At 50.4% G+C, this 25,833-nt stretch overlaps 1 protein-coding gene across 7 annotated transcripts in view; it reads left to right on the forward strand.

Annotated features, from left to right (window-relative positions):
* The window catches only part of P4HA2 (prolyl 4-hydroxylase subunit alpha 2), a 69,333-nt gene that overhangs the window by 24,516 nt on the left and 18,984 nt on the right, over positions 1-25,833 (forward strand). For 2 of the 7 annotated variants that reach the window (XM_070465057.1, XM_070465052.1), the window contains exons 1-6: positions 12,625-12,730; positions 13,224-13,369; positions 21,324-21,423; positions 22,043-22,139; positions 22,434-22,585; positions 25,553-25,690. In XM_070465057.1, the coding sequence (XP_070321158.1) occupies positions 21,342-21,423; positions 22,043-22,139; positions 22,434-22,585; positions 25,553-25,690 (469 nt within the window). In that variant the 5' untranslated portion in view covers positions 12,625-12,730; positions 13,224-13,369; positions 21,324-21,341. Of the gene's footprint in view, positions 1-8,918; positions 9,049-12,624; positions 12,731-12,852; positions 12,945-13,223; positions 13,370-18,770; positions 18,793-21,323; positions 21,424-22,042; positions 22,140-22,433; positions 22,586-25,552; positions 25,691-25,833 lie in introns of those variants that run through there. The other 5 variants (XM_070465053.1, XM_070465055.1, XM_070465054.1 and 2 more) reach the window with 5 other exon arrangements.

Consider the following 25,833-nt stretch of genomic DNA (forward strand, 5'->3'; position numbering starts at 1 on the left):
CTCTAATTTTATGTATACTAGTCTACCTGATATTGTTTCCAGGTCATTTCGCTGAAGCTCTATTCACTTTTTTCCAGTCCATTTTCTTTCTGTGTTTCCATTTAAATGGTTTCTATTGACTTGATTTCAAGTTTATTGAACTTTTCTTCTGCAGAGTCCAGTCTACTCTTAAGACTACCTGGTAAAACTTTCATTTTGCATATTATGTTTTTCAGTTCTAGAATTTTTATTTAGTTCTTTTTTATAGCTTCCGTTTCTCTGCTGAGATGGCATATCTGTTTATTTATTATGTCCATCTTATCACTCAGAAATTCTTGAACATATTTATAATAGGTGTTTTTTAAAGTCCTTATCTGCTATTTACAGTATCTGTGTTATCTCTGAATCTGTTTCTATTCTCCTGGTTATATATCATGTTTTCCTGCTTCTTCATATGTCCGGTAATATTTGATTGTATGTTGGGAACTGTGGACAGTACATTGTTGAGTCTGGATTATGCTCTTCTTTATGGAGTGTTGAGTTTGCTTCATTGGGCAGTAAATCTACTAGAGGCTTAATTTGATCTTATTGAGGCTTTGTTAGGGCAGGTGTAAAGTAATGCATTCTATATGGCTCAGTTCAGTTCAGTTCAGTTGCTCAGTAGTGTCCAACTCTTTGTGACCTCATGGACTGCAGTATGCCAGGCTTCTCTGTACATCACCAAGTCCTGGAGCTCATATCCATATCCATCAACTCATATCCATCGAGTCAGTGATGCCATCCAACCAGCTCATCCTCTGTCGTCCCCTTCTTCTCCACCTTCAATCTCTCCTAGCCTCAGGGTCTTTTCAAATGAGTCAGTTTTTTGCATCAGGTGGCCAAAGTATTGGAGTTTCAGCTTCAGCATCAGTCCTTCCAATGAGTATTCAGGACTGATTTTCTTCAGGATAGACTGGTTGGATCTCCTTGCAGTCCAAGGAACTCTCAAGAGTCTTCTCCAACACCACAGTTCTATATGGCTAGAGTGGCCCTATTCCTAAGGTACGACTTTCTAAGATTTTAATTAAATGTTCGGGGTTTTCAGCAAGTTCTTTCCACTCTGGCCAGATCAGGTCTCAGCCCTGTATGAACTCTGGAATGCCCGTTTAGTTCACAGACTCAGAGTTTTTTATCCATCAGGCTTCAAATAGTCTTTCTCTGCAACTGTGCAACTTAGACAAAGCCTCAAGAGTGTATCTGTGCAGATTTCTAGAGCTTCTTCTCCATGCAGCTCCCTCCTTACTCTTTAATACCCTGCCCCACAAGTTCAGCCACCTCAGTATCCTCTGTCTCTGATCTCTATTTCCCTTACTCATCTACTTTGCTCTGGGCTCCACTTCCTTCTGCCTTAGTTTGGAAAATGCCCTAGGCAAAGAACTTTAGTGAATGTGGAATTCACCTTTTGTGTTTCCTCTCTCAAGGATAAAGGTGTTTGATGTCCAATGCCTGTAATCAGTTACTGTAAATGTTTTATCTAGCTTTGTATTTGTTTACAGTGGAGAAGTTAGTTTATTACCAGTTACTCACCCATGGTTGGAATCTAATAAAATTTTAAAAGAAGAAAGGAAAATGCTGCTACTGCTGCTAAGTTGCTTCAGTTGTGTCCGACTCTGTGCGACGCCATAGACGGAAAATAGGGAGCCTTAATTCAGAATGTGGATGTGATGTCACAGGTGTCTGAGACTCTAAGCTGGAGCTGAAAACAACTGGGCTAGTGGGGCCTATCCCTTTCCAGTATTTTCTAATCCGGTGTCAGAATTGAACCGAATAAAATTTCCAGTTCTGGCCATGGGGGCAGGTAGTATCAGAATACTCCTGCCAAAAGCAGTTAAGAAACTTGGATGAAATATAAAGGACAACTATTTGAGGACATTGGAGAACAACTAATGCAGGTAAGAATTGAAGGATCATAATCCTTGAGAAAAGGGAATAATGTGTACTGAGTTTTACATTTACTCTGGCTTTTCCCCTGAGGATTTCCCACACTGTTGTGTGGAACAACTGTAACAACACTGCTGCTGGGAGAATAATTTTGTACAACCATCTAGAAAAATGGTTGGAAGTAACTACTATAGTTAAATATGTGTATATCCTATGACCTAGAAATTCCACTTCTGGGTTTATATTCTGTATAAATGAATGTTTATTTCCACTAAGAATGTACATGTGCAAATATATACAAAGCAGTTTTATTTGAAATAACTAAAAACTGGAAATAGTCCAAATGTTTGCCAACAATAGAATGGATAAATTATGATATATTCATATAATGGAATATCATACAGCAATGAAATAGAATGATGTACTACCAAAAAACAGCAAGATAGGGCACTACCACAACCATAATGTTGAATTTAAGAAGCAGACATAAAAGTATATAGTGTATGAGTTCACTTTTATAAAATTCAAAATCTGAAAAAAATAATCAAAGAGGAAAGAATAGTAGTCAACTTTGGGAAGGTTTATGGACTATCATCGGGTTACAAGGGAGCCTTTTGACATTATGGAAATAGTCTATATCTTGAGCTAAGCGATGGTAATATGAATTTACATGTATTTGAAACACATTGGGCTATATATTAAGATAAGCAGTTTTCTTTTTGTTGATTGATTGTGTGTGTGTGTGTGTGTGTGTGTGTGTGTGTGTGTGCACTCAGTCATGTCTGATTCCAGGCAAGAATCCAGGAGTGGGTTGCCATTTCCTACTCCAGGGGATCTTCCCAATCCAGGGATCGAACTCACATCTCTTATGTAGTGCCACCTGATTATACCTTAATAAGCTTTTAAATAAAAGTTTAAAGTGGCCCTGGCTGCACATGCCATTCCACGCCTGCTGGCAGGAGTCTATGAAGTTCAAGCAGCTTTCCAGTGGGCAGAAGGAGGCCCTGCCTGGCCAGCACAGGGTTCCATGTGAATTAGTCATCCCAGTCCCCCAGCCTTTTAATTTTTTTATTTTTGGCCACACAGCATGGCTTGTGGGATCTTAGTTTCCCAACCAGGGACTGAACCTGGCCCCTAAGAAGTGAGAGTACAAAGTCCTAACCACTGGTTCAGTTCAGTTCAGTTCAGTTGCTCAGTCGTGTCTGACTCTCTGCGACCCCATGAAGCGCAGCAGGCCAGGCCTCCCTGTCCATCACCAACTGCTGGAGTCCACTCAAACCGCCAGAGAATTCCCCCACCCCAGCCTTTGCAACTTCTGTCTCCCAGACCTCCATGATTCCCCCTGGCTGACTTTTCAGAGAGGCCCAAACCCCACTCGCTCAACTGACCACTAGGAGGTGAGATGCCCTTCTGCACATTCCCTCAGTCCCGTGACTCATCACCAATGTCCTCGTCTGTTTCCTTGCCCCCTCCCTCGCCAAAAAAGAACCCCGCTAGCTCTGTCAAAGGCTTTTGTCAGACTCACCTCAGCCCTGTGTCTGCGTCCTTGGACACCTAGGACTGGGCACAGAGAATGTGTCAGCAATTATTTATTGACTGCCTGAAAGTAAGTGAGGGTGTAGAAGGCTTCTGAGGCCTTGGGCTGAGTGATCCTATTGTGAAAGAAAGCAGATGGGCCTGGCTGCCCCTCAGTATAGCCAGGGCAGTCCCATAACTAGGTAGGTCACTGAGCTGGATCCTCAAGGGTAGGCTGCAGGCAACTCTCCCAAAGTCCATGTCTTCCTCCTGGCTTGGTGCCCCACATAGATTGAATCCAACCAAAAGTCACAGGGCAGGAGCATCTGCTGTGTCATCATGTAGGTTGGCAGCCAGGAGCACAAAGCAGGAGGGGAGCGAGGGACAAGGGTTTGAAGGAGCAAGCAGAAGTGCCCTGCGCAGATGATGTCTGTGAAGTGTTAGGTTCCACTCCCTGGAACAGGGAGAGCGCTCCATCCCTTAGCTGCCCTATCAGAGAAGCCCCTAGAACATCAGGGGAACCCAAAAGAGGACTGCCCGTCCCTTCTCCTGTGGCCCCTCTCTTCAAGGAATCACCTCAACAGGAGCCCTGATATTCTAGGCATGCTCAGAGTCCTATCAGCAGCCTCCCCATCTCCTTACCTAACTTCACTGAGCTACTGGCCCTTGGGTTTTCTTTGGGCCTACTGGATCCTATGGCCTGAGGCTCCCCACAGGCTGCAAGTCAGCTTAACTGGCTGTGAAGGGCCTTGGTCACCCACAGTACCCTCTCTGCCTTTCCCACTACCAGAGGTCCCAGCATTGGAGGTATTCCATATGGCCTGGAAAACATCTCTATCTGCCCATGTTTACGGTTGCTCCTGTTTATGCAGTTCTCGGCAAGGGTTCCTGTTAAACCTTGGCAGGTTGTAGGAATAGAGCGGGAGATCAAGAACTGAGGGGCTTTTTGAGCAAAACTGGGACTGCTCCTTTAACTGGGTGGCCCATGGTGGGTTCCATGCACCCTCTGCTGGCCATCCTCATTTTTGCAGCTGGAGCTGTTGGGGCAAGACCAGAGCAGCAGAATTCTTCCAAAGAGATTTGAGGCCCCATTGCATGTCAGCCCAGGGACACAGATAACTGCTCTTGTTCTGGGATGAAGTAAAGAAAAAAAATTCCAGGTCTTGATGAAGGCAATGGGTCAGCCTTGCCGCGGCCTATTGGGTGACTGTTGGGATGAGCGAATAACGCTTGCTCCCGAGACTATTGACACACGACAGTGTCTGATGGCCAGACACGGCACGATAGCCATGTCTGTACCTTTGCTCTTCAGCCAGGGAGATACCCTGTCCAGACTAGCCCTGCTACCCTCGGAGGTGTGATTCCTGCAGGTTATAGAAGCAGACATCTTTCTGATTGGAAGCATCAACTGACTGGTTCAGGGTAAGGGATAAAGTCAGATTCTGGCTCCATGTGAACATTAAGTTGTGAGACAGAGTCAAGGTTAAGGGCAGAGCCAAGGTACAGAGAACAGAATCTCCTCGTTCTCATGTGAGAGGCCAAGTCCCACAAGCTTGTGCACGCGTGCATGCGCCTGCGTGTCCAGTGGGTAAGGATCCTCCCACCAAAGGCTGTGGCCAGGTCAGTCAAGCTTCTCACAGGTTCATGCAAATGATGGACACAGGGGAAAATGTAGAAAACTACAAAAAATAAAATTGTGACTATGAAATGCTAGTAACTATAACATTATGTCATGGAACTAGTTAACTGAGACTCAGCCATGGTTTTACTGGGTAAGTACAAAATGTATGTGTATGAGATGTGAGTGTACTGGAGTAAGTTTGATGTGCTGTGGGGTAGTGAGGGCCTCCAGAGGAATGAGTGCCTTGGCCTCCCTGTGGTGGGTCAGAGTCTGGAGCAGCATTCCTTGGACAGAGGAATGGGGCTCACCAACAAGATCAGATGACTGCGTCTCCTCAAGGGGCTGGGGGAGAGTCGGAGCCACAACCACAGCTGATACAGGCCAGGTGGCTGAGGGCTGGAGAGAGCCCACAGGGGGAGTTGGACTCCTGAAGGCCTCGTCCACAAGGGTGACTCAGGGTCCTGTGATTGTGTGGAAGCAGACATACCAAATCATACAATTGTTTTGTACAAATCAGCCAAGAATACCCCATTTGCAATTCATTTTATTTCTATCTACTGGTACATTGTCATAAATAATCAAATCTACAATGTCTGTGATGGGGATGGAGCCCTAGGCTTGTGCAGTACGGAATTTGCGCAACTTGACTGGGCTAGGGTCACTCGTGAAAGGATATCTATCTCATTCTGGAAAGGATAAGAGGTGCCTTAGAAACATGCATCACTAGAGCAGAAGTGCATTCACTTAAAAATAGGAGGGTGGGGGGAAATGTAGCACAGGGTGAGGAAGGGTGATGTTAGTTAGTGCCAAGACCATGATTAACTGGGTGGTTTGTGGAAGGAGCCTTATGACTGAGGAAAGCAGACTCTGTGATTAAGGGCTCCCTGTCAGTCTGAAACTCTCAAGGGTGCTGGTGTGATCTCTAGGGGTAACCAACTCGCTCCCTGTTCTCGTGTTTTCTGAGGGCTGCCATTGATTTCCTTCAGCAAGACCTGCTTTGGGGTGGTAGGGTCAGGGAGCCAAGGATGAAAAGACCTCGTTCTGGGTGTGAATTAGGGCCTCAACCTGAAGAAGAAGTGCAGAATGGGGAGCAGAGTTTCCAAGAAATATTTGCTGGATAAATAAATGAACAAAACCTTCCTGGTCTACCTCCTTATTAATTCTTAAATCTACCTGCTTCTTTCTCTATGTGTTGCTATTCCCTACTTGAGATCAGCATCAGCTTCATGTAGACCCTACACCACCCCCATCCCCAGGCACTCCCAGGCCCCGTTCCTCCTTCTCTTCCTCCTGACAGCAAGTGGACAGGATGCCCTCCCTAGATCCCAAATGGGACCCTGCTCCTCCCAAGCTTTCACCCTGGGGTGGCTGCTCCCTGCCCTCAGCATCATATCCAAAGCCATTTTAGGGGCCCACAAAGTCAAGGGTGCTCTGTCCCGAGAACACTGCAGCCTCACCTCTTGTTTCTCCTCTGCCCTCTGCTTGACTGGCTTCCTGACATTTTGACAAGGCCTGAAAAAAAAAAAAAAAAGTAAAACCACTGAATGTTCAGCCTTTTAAACAGTAGCTAAGTCAGATGTTCGATAGCTATCCCTATTCTCACCTCATCCTCACCCATCCCCAATCCCTTCCCCAGGCCAAGGCTGGGGGAGGAGAGACAGGGTGACGGTAGGGGTAGGATGGGCCTCTGTGTTGTAATAACAATAATTTTAAAAAGCATATTTATAATATCAGGATTTCTAAGCACTGCACCTAGCTAACTCCTGGCCTTTTGGGTACTGGCACCAACCCAGAAACTTCTTGCTCAAGATGGGAGTGGGATGAGAGTGGTGAGGAGGGAAGACGAAGTCTAAGCCCGTTGTCTCTACCCTGAGGGCCTGCCCTGGACCTGCTGGGTAATTATAGCTCCCAAGGCCCTGGATGCCTTTCTCCACCCTGTAATGACAGCCCAGCTTGTGCTTGCACTGCTGTCTTGAGTTGCAAGGGTCCATGGAGGAGGCAGCTAGGAGGGGACTTGTAGCCATTCCACTGGGTCTGTCTCATCTTTTGCATGCACCAAGTGGACGCTCTGGGGGGACCCACTTGGCCTTGTCCAGGGCTGGCACCGCAGGCTCCTGGGGATTCCGCCAGATTCTCTGTATCTACCCCAGGGTCCTACACCAGGCTGTAAGACCAGACTACCTGCAAGGCCCTGTTTCTGAAGCAGTAGGGCCACCACTGGGCTTCCCAGGTGGTGCTAAAGGTAAATAACCTGCCTTCCCATGCAGGAGACATATGAGATATGGGTCTGATCCCTGGATCAGGAAGATCCCCTGGAGGAGGGCATGGAAACCCACTTCAATATTCTTGCCTGGAGAATCCCATGGACAGAGAAGCCTGGTGGGCTATACAATCCATAGGGTCACAGAGTCAGACACGACTGAAGCCACTTGGCATGCACGCAAGGCCACCACTAGGTGGCCCCACTCAAGCTGCACCTCTTACCCTCTCTCGCTGGCCTTGAGTCAAGATATATCCAGTCTTTCCTTGGTCCCTAAAGAGAGGAACCTGGAGAGGAGGGTTGGACCTAAAGTCCAGCTGCGTGCTGACTGTGTTGAAGGGTACAGATGTGTGTCAACATGCACAATACCCTCTATAGCACTGGCTGATCTCAGGAACCCTGCTCCGGGGAATTCCGTGGAGGGACCAGGCACTCATAAACCCTGGCCAGGTTTCCGGCTGTTGTGGTAGTTTCCAGGCCCTGTAAGAGTTATCAGCAGTCTGGGAGACCTCCTGCTTCCCAGGTCAGGGATCACATGTGAGTGGGGAAAGGCAGGAGCAGGGCAGGCTTAGGATGCCTCTTTAGACCCCTACCTTTTAGAGCAGGAGTCCTTAGCATTATTGGCGTCAGGGACCAGTTTTGTAGAAGACAACTTTTCCATGGATGGGGGAGGGGAATGTTTTCGGGATGATTCAAGCACATTATATTTATTGTGCACTTTATTTCTATTATTATTACATTATGATATATAATGAAGTAATTATACAACTAACCATAATGCAGAATCATAAGGCATTAGATTCTTATAAGGAGCGCACAACCTAGATTCCTCACATGCACAGCTCTTGGTAGGGTTCGTGCTTCTGTGAGAATCTAACTGGAGGCAGAGGTCAGGCGGTAACGTGAGTGATAGGGAGTGGCTGTAAATACAGCTGAAGCTTCACTACTCGCCCTCCTGCTGTGTGGACCCGTACTGGTCCTTGGCTCAGGGGATGGGGACCCCCTGGGTTTAGCACAAAAGGCTGCATCACACCTGCCCTCCCATTCATCCATTTACCAATCTGTCTAGCACAGATATTTTTGTCATCTCTTTCTGGAGAGATGCCAGGTCCTTCTCTGGGGTAGGGGTGGTGGGTAGACATGTCTAGCCTGCTTTGAGGAGCCATTGGCCAGGGTTACCACTTAGGGACAGCGTGGGGGTAGGGTTTCATTTGGTGATGCCCCAAATGAAACCAGGCTGGGGTCAAAGGTGGCAGTCACCTGATCTTGAGCCCAAGAAGGGTCTCTCTAAGACCAGGACTAGGTGGGTGTCTGTTCACCTGCCAGTTTTCCCCACTAGACAGAGCCTCTTTGATCTTCATGGTCCCTTAACCCCGAGCCAGGGCCTCAGCTGGTGCCCATCAAATGTTCGTGGAGTGAATGCACGCATGAATAGGATAGAGCCATTACCAGAATGGAGGTGTGGCTTTATTTACACAGTAGATTTGAGAGGAGGGGGGTGTGACATGACTTGATTTATTAAGTGACCCAAAATGGGTGTACTTAGTGAAGCCTATGGAGGCCACATTAGTGGGGCATGTCCATTCATTCATTCCTGTATTTTTTTCCCCACTCTCTGTCTAGGTTCTGGGTTCTAGGCTCTGTGCTAGACCTGGAGACACAGTGATAAACAAGACAGAAGCAGCCCCCATCCCTAGGAAGGCAAAGTGGTGAAGGAAGTAGACACGACAGTCAGATCATCCTGATTCCCCAGGTGAGTCCTAAGTCCAACAGTAAGGATCCTTATATGAGACAGAGGAGGAGGAGAAGCAGACACTTAGGAATGAGTGGGGCCCAGGACTCTGAGGCTCTGTGGAGGCCTCAGTCAGCCTTTGGGCTACAGTTTTATGGAACAAGGCTTTAAGGAGACACCCATCCCTTCATGTAATCATGAAATATTTATTGAGTCCCAGTTTTGTGTTAGCTGCTGAGGATGTGATGATTTACAAAAACACACACTATTTATGTACTCCTGGAGACTCCAGGCCAGCGGGGTGTGTGTGTGTGCGTGTGTGCGTGTGTGCGTGTGTGAGTGCGTGTGTGCGTGTGTGTGTGTGTGTGTGTGTGTGTATGTGTGCGTGTGTGTGTGAGTGTGTGTGTGCGTGTGCGTGTGCGTGTGTGTGTGTGTGTGTGTGTGTGTGTGTGTGTGTGTGTAGTGGTGGACAGGGCAGGGGGAACAGACATTAAACTAAACAATCATTCAACTACAGCAACTGCCGCAAGTGTTACAAAGCATGTAGGGCATGAAAAACTGTTATAGGAGGTTTTGACCTGGTCAGGGAAGCGAGGAAATTCCTTCTGGGAGGATCTGAAGGATTTAATTGGGGAGGAGGGACATTTTTCAAGAGAGAAAGAAAAGAATGTGCAATGGCCTGGGAGTGGAATGGGGAGGGGAAAATGGCCAGTTAGAGGGACTGGAGGGGAAGGTCAATGCGGTTCAAGAAGTGAGCAGGGGCCAAACCATTCGCGGCCTTGTAGGTCACTTTGAGGATTTTTTTTCCTGAGAACAATGCAGTTTACTAAGCTGAAAGTGATGGGTTCAGAGCTGCATTCTGAGGAGGTCACTGTATGGAAGAGAGATGGGAGGAAACAATGGAGGGGGGCAGTCAGCTGGGAAACTGCTGCAGTCATTCAAGGGCGGGAGGATGGAGACCCGGGCTGCAGTCCTCATTTTGCCCCAAATAAAACTTAATTCTCAACTCTCATGTTTTGCATTTTTTTTAAGTACACATCTCTTTGATATCTAGACGCCTGTGCCAAGTTATTAAAGGATGGCATCCCATGGTCATATATTAAAAAAAAGAAAGAGGATGGAGAAAAATAAGTGAATTAGAGAGAGATTTAGGTGGTAGGATTGAACAGATGTGGGATATGGAAGGACACAGCCAGGGAAGAGGGCAATGCTGAGGGTGATTCCCAGGCTTCCAGTGAGGTAACTGGGGGTGGGGGTGGGGGGTTCCCCAGTGAGGCAGGGAGTACCAGAGGCATGGAGCAGGAGAAGGGGGGAGAGCATGAACTCTACCTTGGGCATGCTTTTACTGAGGAACCTGTGGACACTCAGCAGAGATGTAGATTGTGCAGCCAGTCTGGAGTTCAGGAGTCAGGGGTAAGGGCAGAGAGACAAGTGTGCTTCCTCTGTGTATAGGAAGAAGTTCTAGAAAGAGACTAGGAAAATAGAGTGCCTAGGCCTGAACTCTAGGGAACCCCCAACCTTTACTGACTAATGGGGACACAGGGGGATGAGGTGGGGGCGAAAATGGGCAGACATGGCCAGAGAGGATAGTGTGGGACAAGAGTGTTTCCGGGAGGCAGTGACCAAAGGCTGCCGGGGTGTCAGGTGGTGCGGGAGGCTTTGTCAAATGAGGACTGGAGAGTGGGCTGTTGAATTTAGACTTAGAAGTTATGGAGAGTTTGTTTGGTCTTGCGAGGGGGGACAGAAGGCCCATTGCAGGGTTCTGAGGTTTGGAAGAAAAGTGAGGACAGATTGCTCTTTCAGAGAATTTTGCTATCGTCGAGAAGGAGAGAGATACTGCGGTAGCTGGTGAGGTCTTGTTTCCAGAGTGAAAGTGAAAGTCGCTCAGTCGTGTCTGACTCTTTGTTACCCCATGGACTATACAGTTCATGGAATTCTCTAGGCAAGAAGACTAGAGTGGGTAGCCTTTCCTTTTCCAGAGGATCTTTCCAACCCAAGGATCGAAGCCCGGTCTCCCACATTGCAGGCAGATTCTTTACCAGCTGAGCCACAAGGGAAGCCCTCTATTGTTTCCACAGTAGAGGCCTGAAAATATTTTTTTAAAAATATTTATTTATTTATTTGGCTACACTGGGTCTTAGTTGCAGCACAAAGGATCTAGTTCCCTGACCAGGGATTGAACCTGGGTCCCCTGCATTGGGAGCACGAGTCTTAGTCACTGGACTACCAAGGAGGTCCCAAGGCCTGTCAATATTCATAGGTCAAGGGGTGGATCCATTTGAGAGGAGGAGGTTGAACATTCAAGAGAGAGAAGGGATGGTCTGTCCAGCAAGCTCCTGAGAAGGGGGAGAGGATGGGAGGACCTGGGCAGACAGAGGGAGGCTCCCGTGGTATAACAGGGTATAGTAGAGGCAGGAGTCTCTCTGTTTGGTTTTAGCTGAGCTTTGGGGAGATAAGCTGGTGCCTGAGGAAGGCCGGAACAGTAGTTCACTCCGTGTTTTATGTGTGTTGTGTGTATTTCTGTGTGTGCTCAGGCCTTTCCCAGGTCTGGGCTGCCAGCTTGGACGGTGTGCCACAAGGAATATCCCCACACTGGTCTGGGCGGAGGCTGGGCACCTCCCACTCCGGGCTAGCTCCCTGATGAGATTCTCAGACAGTGTTTCCCCTCATTCATCAGCAGAAAGGTTCACAGAGCAGGCGTGGGAACCTGCTCTGTGGCCAGGGCCTCCGCTAGCTCAGGCCGAGATTTGCAGCATCCCTGCCTTCACACGCTCCCAGGCTGGATTGACTGAAAGTGGCGACCACTATTTTTGGCCCGTATTGTATGTAAAGGCTTGGGAAAAACAAAGGTTGACTCCAATGTGCCCCCCGCCCCGCTTTGATCGGTCTTTGATGGTCTCCCTTCTTGTCCACCTATTCAGCCACCCATTTCAGCACCAGAAGTGCCGGATCCAGGAGCTGGGGACAGCCTGAATCCCTTTGGGAACCTGGTCCTGGGTGTGGATCCCAGATCTTTTTCAGGTCCTTCTCCACTGTCCCCTTCCCTGATAACCCCTGATAATCCAGCTCCAGGGCCGGGTGACCCCACCCCCTCGTCACCTGATGGTGATGATGATGGGGAGGCGAGGGTAGGAGCTGTAATACAGCAGGACCACCGAGGAAACGGGCCTGAGATGGGGCCAGGGGAGTCGGCCAGCATCCAGAGATGCTCCCCCCACCGCGCTAAGATCGGGTCGTGCGCGCCTCTCTAGCCGCCCAGGGGGCGGGGGAGGAGGGCGGGCAGAGTCCCACAAGGGAGCGCCGAGGGGAGGCGGGCGCCGCGTACGTGCGGCGAGAGGCCGGCCGCATGAAGGGCGCGGGCAGCCGGCCCCCGCCGGGTCCCGGGCCCGCTCCCCGCTCCCCGCTCCCGCGCGGCCGGGCGGCCCGGGTCTTCCCGGGGGTCGCCGGCGGTGGCGCCTCCTGGCTGAGGCTGTCGGGGCGCGGAACCGGGGGCCTGGGACGCGCGGGGGTCGCGGGTGGGAGCGGGGTTGGGGGTGGGCGGGAGGTAGGGAGCCGGGAGGGAGAGGGAGGTGGGGACGTGGCGGCGGCTCAAGCGGGCGGAGCCGGGCAGCGGCGGGAGGCGGAGCCGCCCAGGAGGAGGTGCCGAGCGAGCCCGGCGCCGCCGCGGGAGGTTCTGGAAACCCCGGGAGCGGCGCGTGTCCGGGTGAGCGTCCCGCCCGCCTGGCAGCCCGGTCCGCCGCGGGGCTCGGGCACCGGCCGGGGTCACCGGGCCGAACCTTCTGCCCGCGCGTGGCAGGGAGCTGGGGGCCGGGGGTCGCGCCGTCCGGGCCGCAGCCCCGCGCCCTCCGCCCTGGTTCTGCACCCGCGTGGGTTCCTGTCCCGCCGCCGAGTCCCCTCCCCGAGCTAAGGGCGGTGAGGTCAGCGGCGCCCTTCCTGCCGGTCCCCTCGGGGCGACCGGACCGGGTGGGGAGCGTGGCCGCCCCGAGGGTCAGGGTCCCGGGAAGGGGCGGTCCGGCCCGAGGACACCCGGAGCTTGGAGGAGGCAGGGGAGCCGGGCAGGCCTCTAGGGGCCGTTTGGTGTTAGTTCACCTTCTTCCATCCAGAGGCATGGGAGTCTGTAGCCTTGGCCCTGTTTTGTTCCCATTAAGACAGGCTATTGGATGATAAAGTTTTTTTCTTTTTTCCCTCCTCTCCAGTTTTGCTTCAGCAGCTGCGGAGACTTGTAACTAGTTAACTAATTCAAGAAACGAACCCTTCAGTGTTATCAGAAACTGCAAGGAGTTGCTGGCCCACTGGGGCACGCGGACTAGCGACAAGGAAAGGCCAGGCCCGGGTCAGTGTGGTGAGTGCTGTGCTCAGAGGGAGCACTGGACTGTGGGTACTTGGTAGAGGACAGGATGCTTCAGGCCAGAGGACTTCCTGGAGGAGGTGACCCATGACCTGGAGTGGTCAGATGAAGGTTGAATAAAGGGTAACCCAGACAGAAGAACAGCCTGTGTGAATGGAAGCTGACCTGGGCACTCTAGAGGAAGCAAGGAAATGGGGGAAGGGATACTTTAGTGGATAGCTGCCTAGAGACCCTGTCCAGAGAGTGTCAAGTGAGAGGACAGTGCCTGGTATTGTGTCCTGTATGTGGAGGGTGCTCAGTGAACTCTTGCTGCGTGAATGTGGATGTGAGAGTTTCCTTTTCCAGGGCACAGGCCCCTGGTCTCTGTCTTCTAATTGACACCCTTAAGATGGAGAAGAATATCAAAGTCCCTCCCAAGGCTGAGGCTGGTGTCTTCTGCTGTAGAGTGATACCTGAGTCTTGTGCTGCTTGATGTAAACTGTCTGAAGCTCAACAACGTCAGCCCTTTTGGAGGAGATCCAGGCTCTGAGATCAAGAGTTGGGGAACATTGCTTTGCAGCTTAGGGCATTCTCAGATGTTCCTGATTTGGCAGAGATCCACTGTCCACCTAAGAATTTAGAGAACGGTTTTGTAAGCTGCTGCCCATGTCATATCTGGGATAGCAGATTCCATGATTTAATTCTCTGTTGAATGAACTGTGGTTTCCTTTGGCTTGTGCTCAGACAGCCCCTGAAGCTTCCAGGATGTAGTTTCTCACTTTGTTCTGGGTTTCCAGGTCCAGCCGCTCTGTTCGCTTCTCCCTACTCATAGGATGTTTGGGCTTTGAATCCTTTTATTCTTGAGCCTCATTTGTGGATGGCCAACTCTGTCCACTGTATGGCCCAGCCAGGGAAGCCACGTAGCAAAGATGGGGTGAGTTGGCTGGGGGCCTCATCCCAGAGATGCTGTCGTACTGGGCCACCGTAGTTCTCTGAGAGATCTGCAGGCAGACATGGTGGCAACTGAGCATTATCTGTGGCTTGTGATAGGCCCTTTTATCCTGTCTAGTGCTCTGAAATGGTGTACCCCGGAGAGTGCCTACTTTGTCACTGTTTTAGCCTGGCCGATCTCTGTTCATTCCTGGAGTATCTCCTGTGTGCTGGGCTTTGGCTTAAAGTGTGCCTGGGGCTAGAATGAGGGAGGAGGGAGAGGAGGCAGTGAGGTGGTATAATCCTTGCCCATGGGTAACTCATAATCTCTCTGAGATTGCTGCTTCTTGCTGGCAGCTGGTCACATGCCAGGGAGGAGCTCAGAGTATGAGCACTCATGAGGAGCTACTGCATGGGTACCACCCTGAGAAAGGAGTAGGGTAGCAAATCTCGGGTCTGCTCATTTCATGAGAGAACCTCCCCTTTTGACTCTGCCCTCCCACATCCTTGGGAGGGCCTGAGACTGGATGTTAAGACCTTGGCCAGTGTGCGGCCACGCTGGCCATGGTGTGCATTGGGCTGTTGGGTGTGTCCCTGGCTCCTGGGATCTGTCTAAAGTTTAATTTTATGCAGATGGAGGTTGGCAGGAAATGCTGTGATGCAGGCACGTGCAAGCCCAGACAGGGTGCTGGAGTGAGAGTTTAACTTCGAAAAATCTAGCAATTTTTTTGGACTTTTGAGGTGCACCAGGGTGGGACGTGAGTCTGTTCTTGAGCAGAGAGGGCTGGTGGCCCCTGTGGTCGCTGGAGTTTGAGCTGCGGATGTGGAATGAGGGATATAGTTTTTATTCTCAGAAGGAGCAGAGGGGGTTGAAAAGTATGGATTAGACTTCTTGGAGATCTAGGAGAAAGTATGTGTTTAAGTGGTGTCATTGCAGGGCAGAGGGTTATAAATGTTTGGGTAGTGAATTCTCCAGATCACTGGATGTGACTCCGATCACAGACCAGCATCTGCTCTAGACGTTTCAGGAAGTGTTTGCTAGACTATACCCTGCTCTGTACCTGGCACTCTTGAGGGCCCAGGGTGTGGCCATGATCCTGAGACCTGCTATTTGTAGGAACTCAGAGTGTGCAGGTTAGAGACATAGAAATAGGTGAGATTGCAGAGTATAGGTCTGTCTGGTCACCTGTTTTTTGCCAGAGAACTTTCCTTCCTTGGTGAGAGAGCCAGCGATTGGCCAGTTTTCAAAGTTAACTTCCCGATGGTCAGTGTGCTGATTTAGGCCTAACTCCACCCCCTCCTGAATCTCTTTTGACGCTCTTGGGACATAGAAGTTCTCTGATTTCTGTTTTGTTTTCATCTTCACTGTCTCACAGACCGGACCTTCTTTCTCTCCAGGGGTCAGCTGCTCCAGGTCTGTTGCTGATGACTGGTGGAAGTTGTGCCTGGTGCTAGGCTGCCCGCTGACATCTGTCATGACATTCAGTCTTCAGAACAGCCCTATGAGATGTTATCACTGTTAAATAGATGGGAAAACTGAGGCTCCAAGACAGTAACTTGGAACTGTAACTCCTTAGACTGTAACTTGTCCAAGGTTCTGAAACCTGGAAGTGATTGTGGAACTGAGGTTTAACTCTGGGACGATCTGACTCCAGGGTTGGTGTGCCTGCCTGTTCGATTGTATTGTCTTGTCATGAGCTGGGCCACTTGGTCATCTGTGAATGCTGTGATGTCTGGGCTGGAGTGACTGCTTACTTGAACCGGAGGCACCATGCTTCTGTCTTTCTGAGCCCATGTTGCTGTCTGCCTTCTGGTGGGATCCAGCTATGGCTATCAGAAGGCTGCTTTGTGAACCACAATAAAGTCTTTGACTTGGGCAAGCCTGTTCTGCTAGGCCACAGTGTGACTCCTCCTTTTGGGAAGTCCTTAGGATGCTATATGGCAACAGATGTTACTGAGTAGGATTGAAGGCAGCAATAAATAGTGGAATATATGTTTTGGCTTTGAGTCTGAGCTCTGCCATTGACTTGCTATAGCATGTGAGTTGAGCAGCTTCAGTTATGTATTTTACATATCTCTATCTGAAATGGGGATGAAAATCTATCTAGTTTACAAGGTGTTGGTAGACGTGAAAGATTTTTGGAAACATGAATAGTGGTTAGCTTAGCCTAGTTCCCAGAAAAGAGAGCTTAAATACTTGATGCTTTGTTAGAAGGTACAGTTGCAAAGTAGCAAGGGTAAGGGAATAAGAGAAGGGTAAGAGAGTAGGGTAAGTAAGAGAGAGAGGTAAGTAAGTAAGGGTAAGAGAAGGAAGGGAAGCAAATCCCAGGTGGTGCTGTAGCAAGCTGGTTAGTCTGCACAGAGGTGCTCCAGTTGTTCAGCTGTGCTGGACATCTCTGGGTGGGCTCTGCTGCTTCTCACTGGAGGCCTGGAGAGGGCATTTATGTGCCGATGTCCTCTTGTGTCTGTTCTTCATTGGTCACAGTTGCCCAAGGAGGAGTTATTTCCGCCCACCGCCCCCAACCCTGCCCAGTCCTCAGTTGCACTCCCAGGCCCTCTAGCAGTCCCCAGAGAGGCCAGCAAGGCACTTCACTGGAGTTTAGAAGTTGCAGGAAGAGTCTGAGATTTGGAGCCTGCACAGTGTCCTTCACCGGGTCCGAGGTAGAGCAGGTGGCCCAGGAGGCAGGTGAGGCCAGGAGAGCACAAGGTGGTCCTCCCGTTGCATCCAGCAGAGCAGTATGTGGGTCTTCTTTCCCGTGGTTCCTGATAAGTTAGTCTTGCCTAGACTGCCGAGTCTGTGCCAAGACTCCGACTGAAAACCCAGCTGGCTTTTGCATGTTGATTTGTACAGCCTTCTCTGCTACTTTGTTGTCTAGTTACTGAAGCAGGAGCCTTGTGGTTTTGAGGGTACCCACGTGGGTAGTACAAGTCAGCATGTCCAGGTGCTGGATAGAGAAACTGCAGGTCACACAGAGTCAAAAAGTGCTAAGGAATTTGGACTTTGTTCTGAGAACAGTGGAGAGCCTTTGGAGGGTTCTTACAGAGAGAGAGAGACCAAAGGAGTGGGTGCAGTAAGCCGTGCTGGCTACTTTGTAGAGCAGAGGTGGGAGGGAGGCCACAAAGATGGGAGTCCGGTGCAGGCAGGGGCCAATATGGCAGTAAGAAGGACTTAGGGGTGGTTCAGATCAGGGTGATAGTTGAGGCATGATATCAGGTGAGGAGAGTCGGGCACCTCTTATCCCTCCTCTGGGGTGCCAGGGAGAGCAGCTTATGGGCCTCAGTGGACATCCATGTGCATAGGTGGTCAGACCTCTGGAGCCTCTGTCAACTCTTGCTCGGTTGAGCACGCAGGTTCTCTTGGCTGTGCCACGCAGAGTTGGCCACACGACCAGGAGGCAAGGCCACTGGAGGGAGCCCTGTTCAGGCAGATCTTGCCCCTTCGCAGAAGGCAGGCATCCTCTTGTTCGGAGCCAAACGAGACCTGTTTGTTCTTGGCAAACCCATGTTCTGTCTCTAGGCTGTTAAATACATTGTTAAAACTCAAGCTGTTGTATTTGGGTTGCAGCTGGGAGCTTGGCATAGGTTCCTGCCTGATGAGGTAAGGGGAGAAGCTGAGGACGCTGCTGGTTTGCAGTTGGAAACATCTTTTCATGGCTATTTGGCCCCGTTGTGAGTGTCCTCTCCAAAGAGCCAGCTTGCTGGGGCCTGTGATTGTATGTCTTGGAACTGCCCTGTGCTTAGAAATAGTGCTGGTTGCCTGGTGGGTGAATTATTGTCGCTAGTGTGTTGGCAGGCTTTGAAGGACCTCCCTGTGAGGGCCCCAACTCAGGCTGCTGGGTCTCCTGGAGTCCATTGGAGAGGGCTTGCTTTATTCTCTTCTCATTGTAGATATTATATAAAGTATATTTCAAGTTTCCCATAGACCTCCTTGTGGAAAGATTAGGAAATACAAATAAACATAAAGAGAAAAATAGAATTATCTCACCAAGATAACAACTAGATTTATGACTCCCTGCTTACATATGTATGTAGGTATGTAAATTTCCATATATAAAAATTTTTCCTTATAAAAATGAAAGCATAGAGTATATATTGTTTGGGAGCCTATTTTTCTCACTTAACAAGATGCTTTGGTCTTCTCTTGGTATTAAAAAGCATACAGTATCCATTCCTACACAGTCCATAACCATCCATTGTATGGAAGAAATGTAACATCTTCTGATGTCATAGTTTCCTGGCACGAACAAATCTGTGGTGAGGTTTTCCTTTTTGTTGGGTGCCAGATACGGGCCAGAATTTGTTCAAAACTCGGGATGCAGCTTACACAAAACTCAGTATGGGTTTTCTGCTCAGGCTTGGTGCTACTTTATTTTCATACAAGGGGGCTCAATGTTGCCTATTTCTAGGCCTATTCAGCGTGGATTTCTGAGGGTTCCTGGAGGGCTTCTGGCAGCACTGGCAGGCATACAGGCACCCACTTACTCTGTCATCAGCAAGCTCTGGTATAGGTATGTGATGGGATGGGGGGCATGCAGGTGACACTGTGACACCAGTCCTTGGAGACTGCCGCCTCCCAACCTGAGCCTGATTAGATGACCTTTTGTACACCTAATACAAATTAGTGTTCAGGAGAAATGGGATGGGGTGACAGTTTAGATTGAGTGGTCTGGGGCTGCGTGGGAGTGCCTAGGTGTCTGGGCCAGCAGGATCGTCAGCCCCCTCCTCTGTCAGAACAGGACTTTTTAAGCCCTTGGTCGCCCAGAAACCCATCTGCGATTCTTTGGGCTCTGCCTCCAGACTGGGATTCGTGGATAGTCTCAGTCTAAGCCAGATAGCACATTCCAGAGAAATGACAGCTGGTATTCATGTAATGAAGGAACCTGGCTGTATTTTCGTGAGTGCTATAAAGCATGAACCGTGGCCAGTATCACCAATTTGAAAGAAACAATGAGGTTTCTCCCTTCCTTAAATTTGTTATCTGATCTCTGAGGAGGCATGCCACTGCAACTGGTGATGGAACAGGGGACAACGGTGACCCTTGCCCCCCACTTTCCAGCCGTGTGCAGTCTGGCCTCCTGCCTGGGTACTATTCCCCCATCACCGCAGCCTGACAGGCAGTTGGCTGATTCCTTATTGTCTGCAGACACAGCCTCCTGGCTCTGGGTTTTTACTGTTCCCTCCCTACACAGTACAGAAGGTGGTCTCTTAAGCTGACGAAGCCTCTTGAAGTACAAGGAGCAGACCCCATTCCCTGAGAAAGGGTCTTATGTAAGCAAGAGGAAAGGCCTTCTAGAATCCTGGTGGTGGATGCAGGGTGCTGAGGCCTGGGAGCAGATCAGAGACTAGAAAAAGGAGGGTCTGAGCTCTCCCTTGGGGCTGGACAGGGCCCTGTCACCTCTTCTCAGGGACTTGCTTTCCTCTACTGCCCTAACTTTGTAGTGGACCCCTTAGCCCATCCTCCCTATCCTGCAGCAGGTTCTGGGCTGAATAGTCTTGTCCTGTGTATCTCTGGGCCCCTGACACCTAGAGCACTGTCAGCTCTGCATACATTTGGCAGGGGGTAAAGGGGGGCACTCACTTATCCTCTCCCCTTCCTCATGTGAAAGTTGCTCAGTCGTGTCCAACTCTTTGTGACCCCATGGACTATAAAATCCACGGAATTCTCCAGGCCAGAATACTGGAAGGGGTAGCCTTTCCCTTCTCAAGGGGACCTTCCCAACCCAGGGATCGAACCCAGGTCTCCTGCATTGCAGGCGGATTCTTTACCAGCTGAGCCACCAGGGCTGCCCCCCTCTTCTTCATACAGGAACCCGTTTGGGGTTGAGGGTCGTGGTTGGGCTTCTCTGAGCCTCACTGGGAGCCACAGTGGATTGGAATTTCTCCTGGAAGGGTGAAGTGAGGAATGATGGGTGTGACTGTGCGTCCAATCAGCCACTGCAGGCAAAAAACTGATGAGCTGGCATTAGTTAGCTCAGCCTTAGAATTCTGTCAGATAAGGCTTGCAGTTTGGAGGGAAAGCCTTTGTACTTCCTTTATTTTCCTTGTTTTCTCTCAGTAAATTTCCAGTGGGGCTTGGCTGAAGTAGAGCAGGAAGAAGAGGGACTGGCAGAACTGGCGTTCGGGTGGATGTTCCTCCTGCGTGCTCCGGGCCGCGTGGCCCAGCTGGGAGATGATGTCTGAAGCTTACGTTGTATACTTGGGTCCACTGCCAGTGGGCTTGCCCCATGGTGTGCCTTTTGCCTTCAGAGCTGCGTCTGGCTATTTCTAGGCTGATGGGAAGACAGCCTCTTACTTATGTCAGCAGCCCAGCCCAGTCTAAGGTTTTGGCCCTGTGTGGCTGATTCATTTTTGTATCCAAAGCACCTAGCTCAGTGCCTGGCACAGTAAATATTTGTGAATGGTGATTCTCCATGAGGACAGTGTCTGCCGAGCAGCCTCGCTGCAGGAAGAGCAGTGTCTGCCCAGCCTGCTCTCACCATGGCCAGATGCAGACCAGCAGGGAACGGTTTGATTTCTCTTCTGGCTGACCATCTGCTGTACACCTTGTTTTGGGTGTGGATGCCCCCCCCCCCCCCACCAGGGACTTATTGTGTTCGGTTCTCTTTCTGCCCATGGGCAGTGTGTTACATCTGGGTCCTCAGCACCTGGCACTGTCCTGGTACCTGTGTTGGAAGGAAAGACAGAGAAGAGGTCTGGGTCAGAATCTTGAACTGACAGACCCTTAGAACCAGGGGTGACTGTCCCTCCTCCCCATTTAGCCTTCGCATGTTGTCAGTGGTTATCAGAAGTTGAGAGGGCAGAGTCTCTCCCATGGGCACTCAGCCCCCCAGAGCAGGGGACAGAATTAAGTGAAGATCCCTGGTTCTACACCCTGGTGTCTTTCCACTGGTGATCCTGAATATCTTCCTTAACTTCCATGTGCTGGGTCAGAGTCTGGCATGTTTGAATGTCTATGTATATGTGCACATGTTGTGTGTGTCCTCTCCTAAGTTGTTTTTTACCATTGTTGATCTAATGACTATCACTGAATGCCTTGCAGACACTGCCCTCTGTGACCATGAAACCCTGGGAGTCCACGTTGCTGGTGGCCTGGTTTGGTGTCCTGGGCTGTGTGCAGGCTGAATTCTTCACTTCTATTGGTATGTGCCAACAGGACTATCGTCTGCCTGGGCAGTCCTTGGCTCAAGTGCCAGGGGATGGCACTACCTGAGGCCTGTTCTCCTTCAGGGTGGGGTGGCCTCATCCACTGGTTTTAATCAGATCTGGGGAGAGTCAGGCTTGCAGGGCTGCTGTTTCTGCCTCTGACCCCTGATGACCTGGATGTCCTTCCTGGTAGGTGGCCGTCTCAGCTGGGCCTCCACCCTGGAAAGTGCAGGCTGCTCCTGGGCTGCCTGGCCTTTCTGTCCAACTTTCTCCTGGACTAGAGAATGGTTCTGAGCAGAGAAGCCCCTCGGACATCCTTGTCCCAGGAATATGACCCAGCTGGGCAACAGTAGGAGAGTGAGATTCAGGGTTTCTTCCTTAAGGTGTCTTCAGGGCACTTACCATCTGCTTGGAGCCTCTGCCTCTCTCTTCCTAAAGCGGGGGCCAGGACCATATGAGTGCCTAGGCCTCCTTTAACCCTAGGCCCCCATGACCCCAAGAGGGCTGACACGCGCCTGGCTCAGCTTGCCTCTGTGCTGATGTCTTTTGCCTCAAGGTTGGGAGCTGGATGTCCCTCATCCACTTCTTACTGGCCCTTTTGTCTCTCCCTTGCAGGACACATGACAGACCTGATCTATGCAGAGAAGGACCTGGTGCAGTCTCTGAAGGAGTACATCCTGGTGGAGGAAGCCAAGCTCTCCAAGATTAAGAGGTGCCTGATGTCCTGAGTCCCCACAGCCACCCTGAGCCAGGGTGGCAGGGTAGCAGGAGCCCCCACCAGGAACCCACCCAGGGTGCCCCTAAGAGGAAGCCCTTGAGGGGGCAGTATGGGCCTGGCCTGGAGTTAACTTCATGCCAGTCCCTGAGAGTAGCTAAATATGGGGGCTGAGGATTGCTGCTTTTTGCTTTCTGGATAGAGATCCTCTGAACCTCACCAGGAAAATTATCATAGGTCAAGATCCATGTGAATGGGTGTGTTAGTCTACCTTTTTCTGTGGTTCCACAGCTGGGCCGACAAAATGGAAGCCCTGACCAGCAAGTCAGCTGCTGACCCTGAGGGCTACCTGGCCCACCCTGTGAATGCCTATAAACTGGTCAAGCGGCTAAACACGGACTGGCCTGCGCTGGAGGACCTTGTCCTGCAGAACTCGGCTGCAGGTGAGGGGCTGTGAGCGGTGGTTCCGTGAGCTGCTGTGTCTCTGGGCTTGCGCCCTTGGTGCGTGGATCTGAGCCGGTCCTGGCTCAGGATGTTGGTGTGCACGTGCAGTGTGCAGACAGCAGCTGCTCTTATCTCTGTGGGGACCTGGCGATTGGCTGCCCTTGCTTTCAATTGTGATATTAATAATAATCAGTTCTTGGAAATTTCCTGGTGGTCAAGTGGTTAGGATTCTGTGCTTCTGCTGCAGGAGGGCATGGGTTTGATCCCTGGTCAGGGAGCTAAGATCCTGAATGTCACACAGCAGGGCCAAAAAAAAAAAAATCAGTTCTTGCCTTTTTCTAGTGTTTTGGTGTCCCTTTTGGGGTGGGGGGTAGTGACTTTTTTCTAATTATGCTTTAATAATATATTTTTCTAGATAAGTTGGAAAACAAAAACAATCATATAAGAAAATTACAGTTTTTAATCCAATTGCCTGATGATAATCACTATTAAAATCGTAGTCTTTTTTACACGTGTATAAAATGGAACCATACCAGGGAATGTTTGAGGGTCCAAACGAATTAACAAAGGTTAAGTGGGCTAAGTGGTGGGGGCGTGGGCCTCCTCTAAATTAATTCCCATTCATATCTTTTAGAAAGAAGACATATCCATTGGCAGATTTGTGACATAAGCTTATACAGTTTTCCTGAATTTTTCAACTGCTGTGTATGTTTTTTAAATGTTCTTCTGCCACATGATTTTAATGTTTGGCTCAGTAATATGTCAACCCACTGCAGTACTCTTGCCTGGAAAACCCCATGGGCGGAGGAGCCTGGTAGGCTGCAGTCCATGGGGTCGCTAAGAGTCGGACATGACTGAGCTGACTTCACTTTCATTTTTCACTTTCATGCATTGGAGAAGGAAATGGCAACCCACTCCAGTGTTCTTGCCTGGAGAATCCCAGGGACGGGGGAGCCTGGTGGGCTGCTGTCTATGGGGTCGCACAGAGTCGGACACGGCTGAAGCGACTTAGTAGCAGCAGCAGCAGCAGCAGTCATACGTCACACTGATGTAGTGTAAAAATGGTCATCAGTGGACATGGAATTGTTCCCAAGTTATCAGCAACCTTACCCCTATCTATCTGCCCACCTCTGATTATTTTCTTATGATCAGTTCCCATAAGTGGGATTTGCAGGTCAGAGTATGGACTTTTTTTAAAAAACTTCAGCTCTGCTTAGTGCTTTTACTGTGATAGTACTTCCTATGCTCTAATATTTTCCTCTTAGCAGCAGATGGTGGGGCAGGCCTGGAGGTGGGCCCTTCCCATTCCAGTCTTGGGCCCAGCCCCCCCTGGACCCACTGCCTCTCCCCCCTGAGTTGGAAGTGCTGATTAACCTCAGATTCCTTGTCTCTCAAGCTGAGGCGTTTTAGCCCTTGTGGCCAGACTGGGCTGGGCTTGGCTTGGCCGGGAGCAGAGTGGCCTCCAGGGAGGGATTGGTGAACTCAGCCAGGCTGGAGCTGTGCCCAGTTGAGCTCACTGCCTCCAGAAGCCGTGGCTGTCTTTCCCAGACCCTGCCTCCCAGCCTGGGCCTGTAGCTCAGAACTGGCCATTCTGCCTGCACCGCAGGAGAATAAGCCCGCTCAGATGATCTCCTGCTCTCCAGTCTTATTCTCCATACCCAGCCCCCACCATCAACATCTGGTTCCTTTGGAAAACCTTATAATTACCCAGAGGGAGATAGGACAGCCCCAGAGAGCAATAGGTTGTTTTTTACCTCTTTCTTTCAGAGCTCTTGCCCCTGAAATGTGGAGTGGGGAGGCAGGGAAATGACACTAACAATGTGGCTTTTTCTGGAAAGCATTTTTTTCTCTCTGGATTGTAAACTCTTAATGTCCCTAACCATGCAGCCATGGAGGAGACAGGGTTGCAGCATTTTGGCTCCTGGGTCCTCAGGCATGGCTAGAAGTGGATGTTTGTGCCTGAGGTTGTGGGTGCTGTGGGAAGAGGCCGGAAAAGAAATGGCCTTGGCGTTCCCCTCCCAATTCTCAGCTCCTGAGCACAGGTGAAGCCCCTAAATCAGCATGGGAGAGCCTGGCCCCCACTTGAAGTCCTGAGATTGCAGGAAATGTATATCTTGCTTTACAGCTGGGTCTTGGAGTCACAAAATAGCTTCTTTGGTTGCTTCTGTGGTTAGGGTTCTCCCAGACTCAGGGCTGTAGTCTTGAGCACCGCAGTCAGGGAGCTTATGCCCTGAGCTCAATGTGAGTCGCAGTGGCAGGAATTATCCTAGTGAGCAGAGCAGGCCGGTGTGGTTTGGCAGGGGAATCACGCACAACAGGGCATGTGCAGCCCACCTCAGTACTTGGTCTGCTCAGATGATCCTCTGATCCCTAATCTTGGTGAGGGGATCGCGCCATACACCTCCAGGACTGTCATCATTTATTACCTTTCTGGATGATTAGGACCAGTGGTCAGTAATGAGTGGCTAGCTGGGCTCTCTTCTGTCCCTTGGGCTCCTCCATCTGAGATGTGGGCCAGGAGTTTGTGATTACCTGGCCGGCCTAATAATCCTAAATCAGAGTTTACCGTGTGGTTTGTTTTCTGCTGAGTGGTCAGCAACTCCCCCCTTAGTCTTTTCCTGTGTCCCCGTCAGTTACCCTCTCTGTTCCTTCTGTCTCCACCAGATCTGTCTGAGTGCTTTGGATCCAAGACTCTCAGACTCCCACATGTTAATTAGTATGAGGGGGCCGTTCTGTTCAGTTCAGATGAGCAGCACAGGCAGTTGGCACAGTGAGGAGTAAGAAAGAAGTCTCCCTGAACTGGAGCCACTAGGATGGGCTTCCTGGAGGAAGGGGAAATGGCCCTCATGGGAAGGGGCAAGGAATTGCACTAGCCAGAGATCCTCCTTTGGGTGCCTGTCTGGTTCCAGGTGAAATTCTGTCCCTGGATGGAGGTAACCTTTTGTTCTCACTCTCTCCTTTGGAAGATTTTATTGCAAACCTGTCAGTGCAGCGACAGTTCTTCCCCACCGATGAAGATGAAACAGGAGCCGCCAAGGCCTTGATGAGACTTCAGGACACATACAAACTGGACCCAGATACAATTTCCAAAGGGGACCTTCCAGGTAACTCACCACTCCAGACAAAGCCTGTCCAGCATGTGTGTCTACTGTGGTGTCTGGATAGGGCTGGAGCCACTGCTGACTCGTGGTCTCTACCTCCAGGTGAGCTGTCACCTCTGGCGATGGTTCTCTCTTGTTTCCAGTTG

The sequence above is a fragment of the Odocoileus virginianus genome, chromosome 3 (genome assembly GCF_023699985.2).
Source record: "Odocoileus virginianus isolate 20LAN1187 ecotype Illinois chromosome 3, Ovbor_1.2, whole genome shotgun sequence".
In the NCBI taxonomy this organism is placed as follows: Eukaryota; Metazoa; Chordata; class Mammalia; order Artiodactyla; family Cervidae; genus Odocoileus; species Odocoileus virginianus.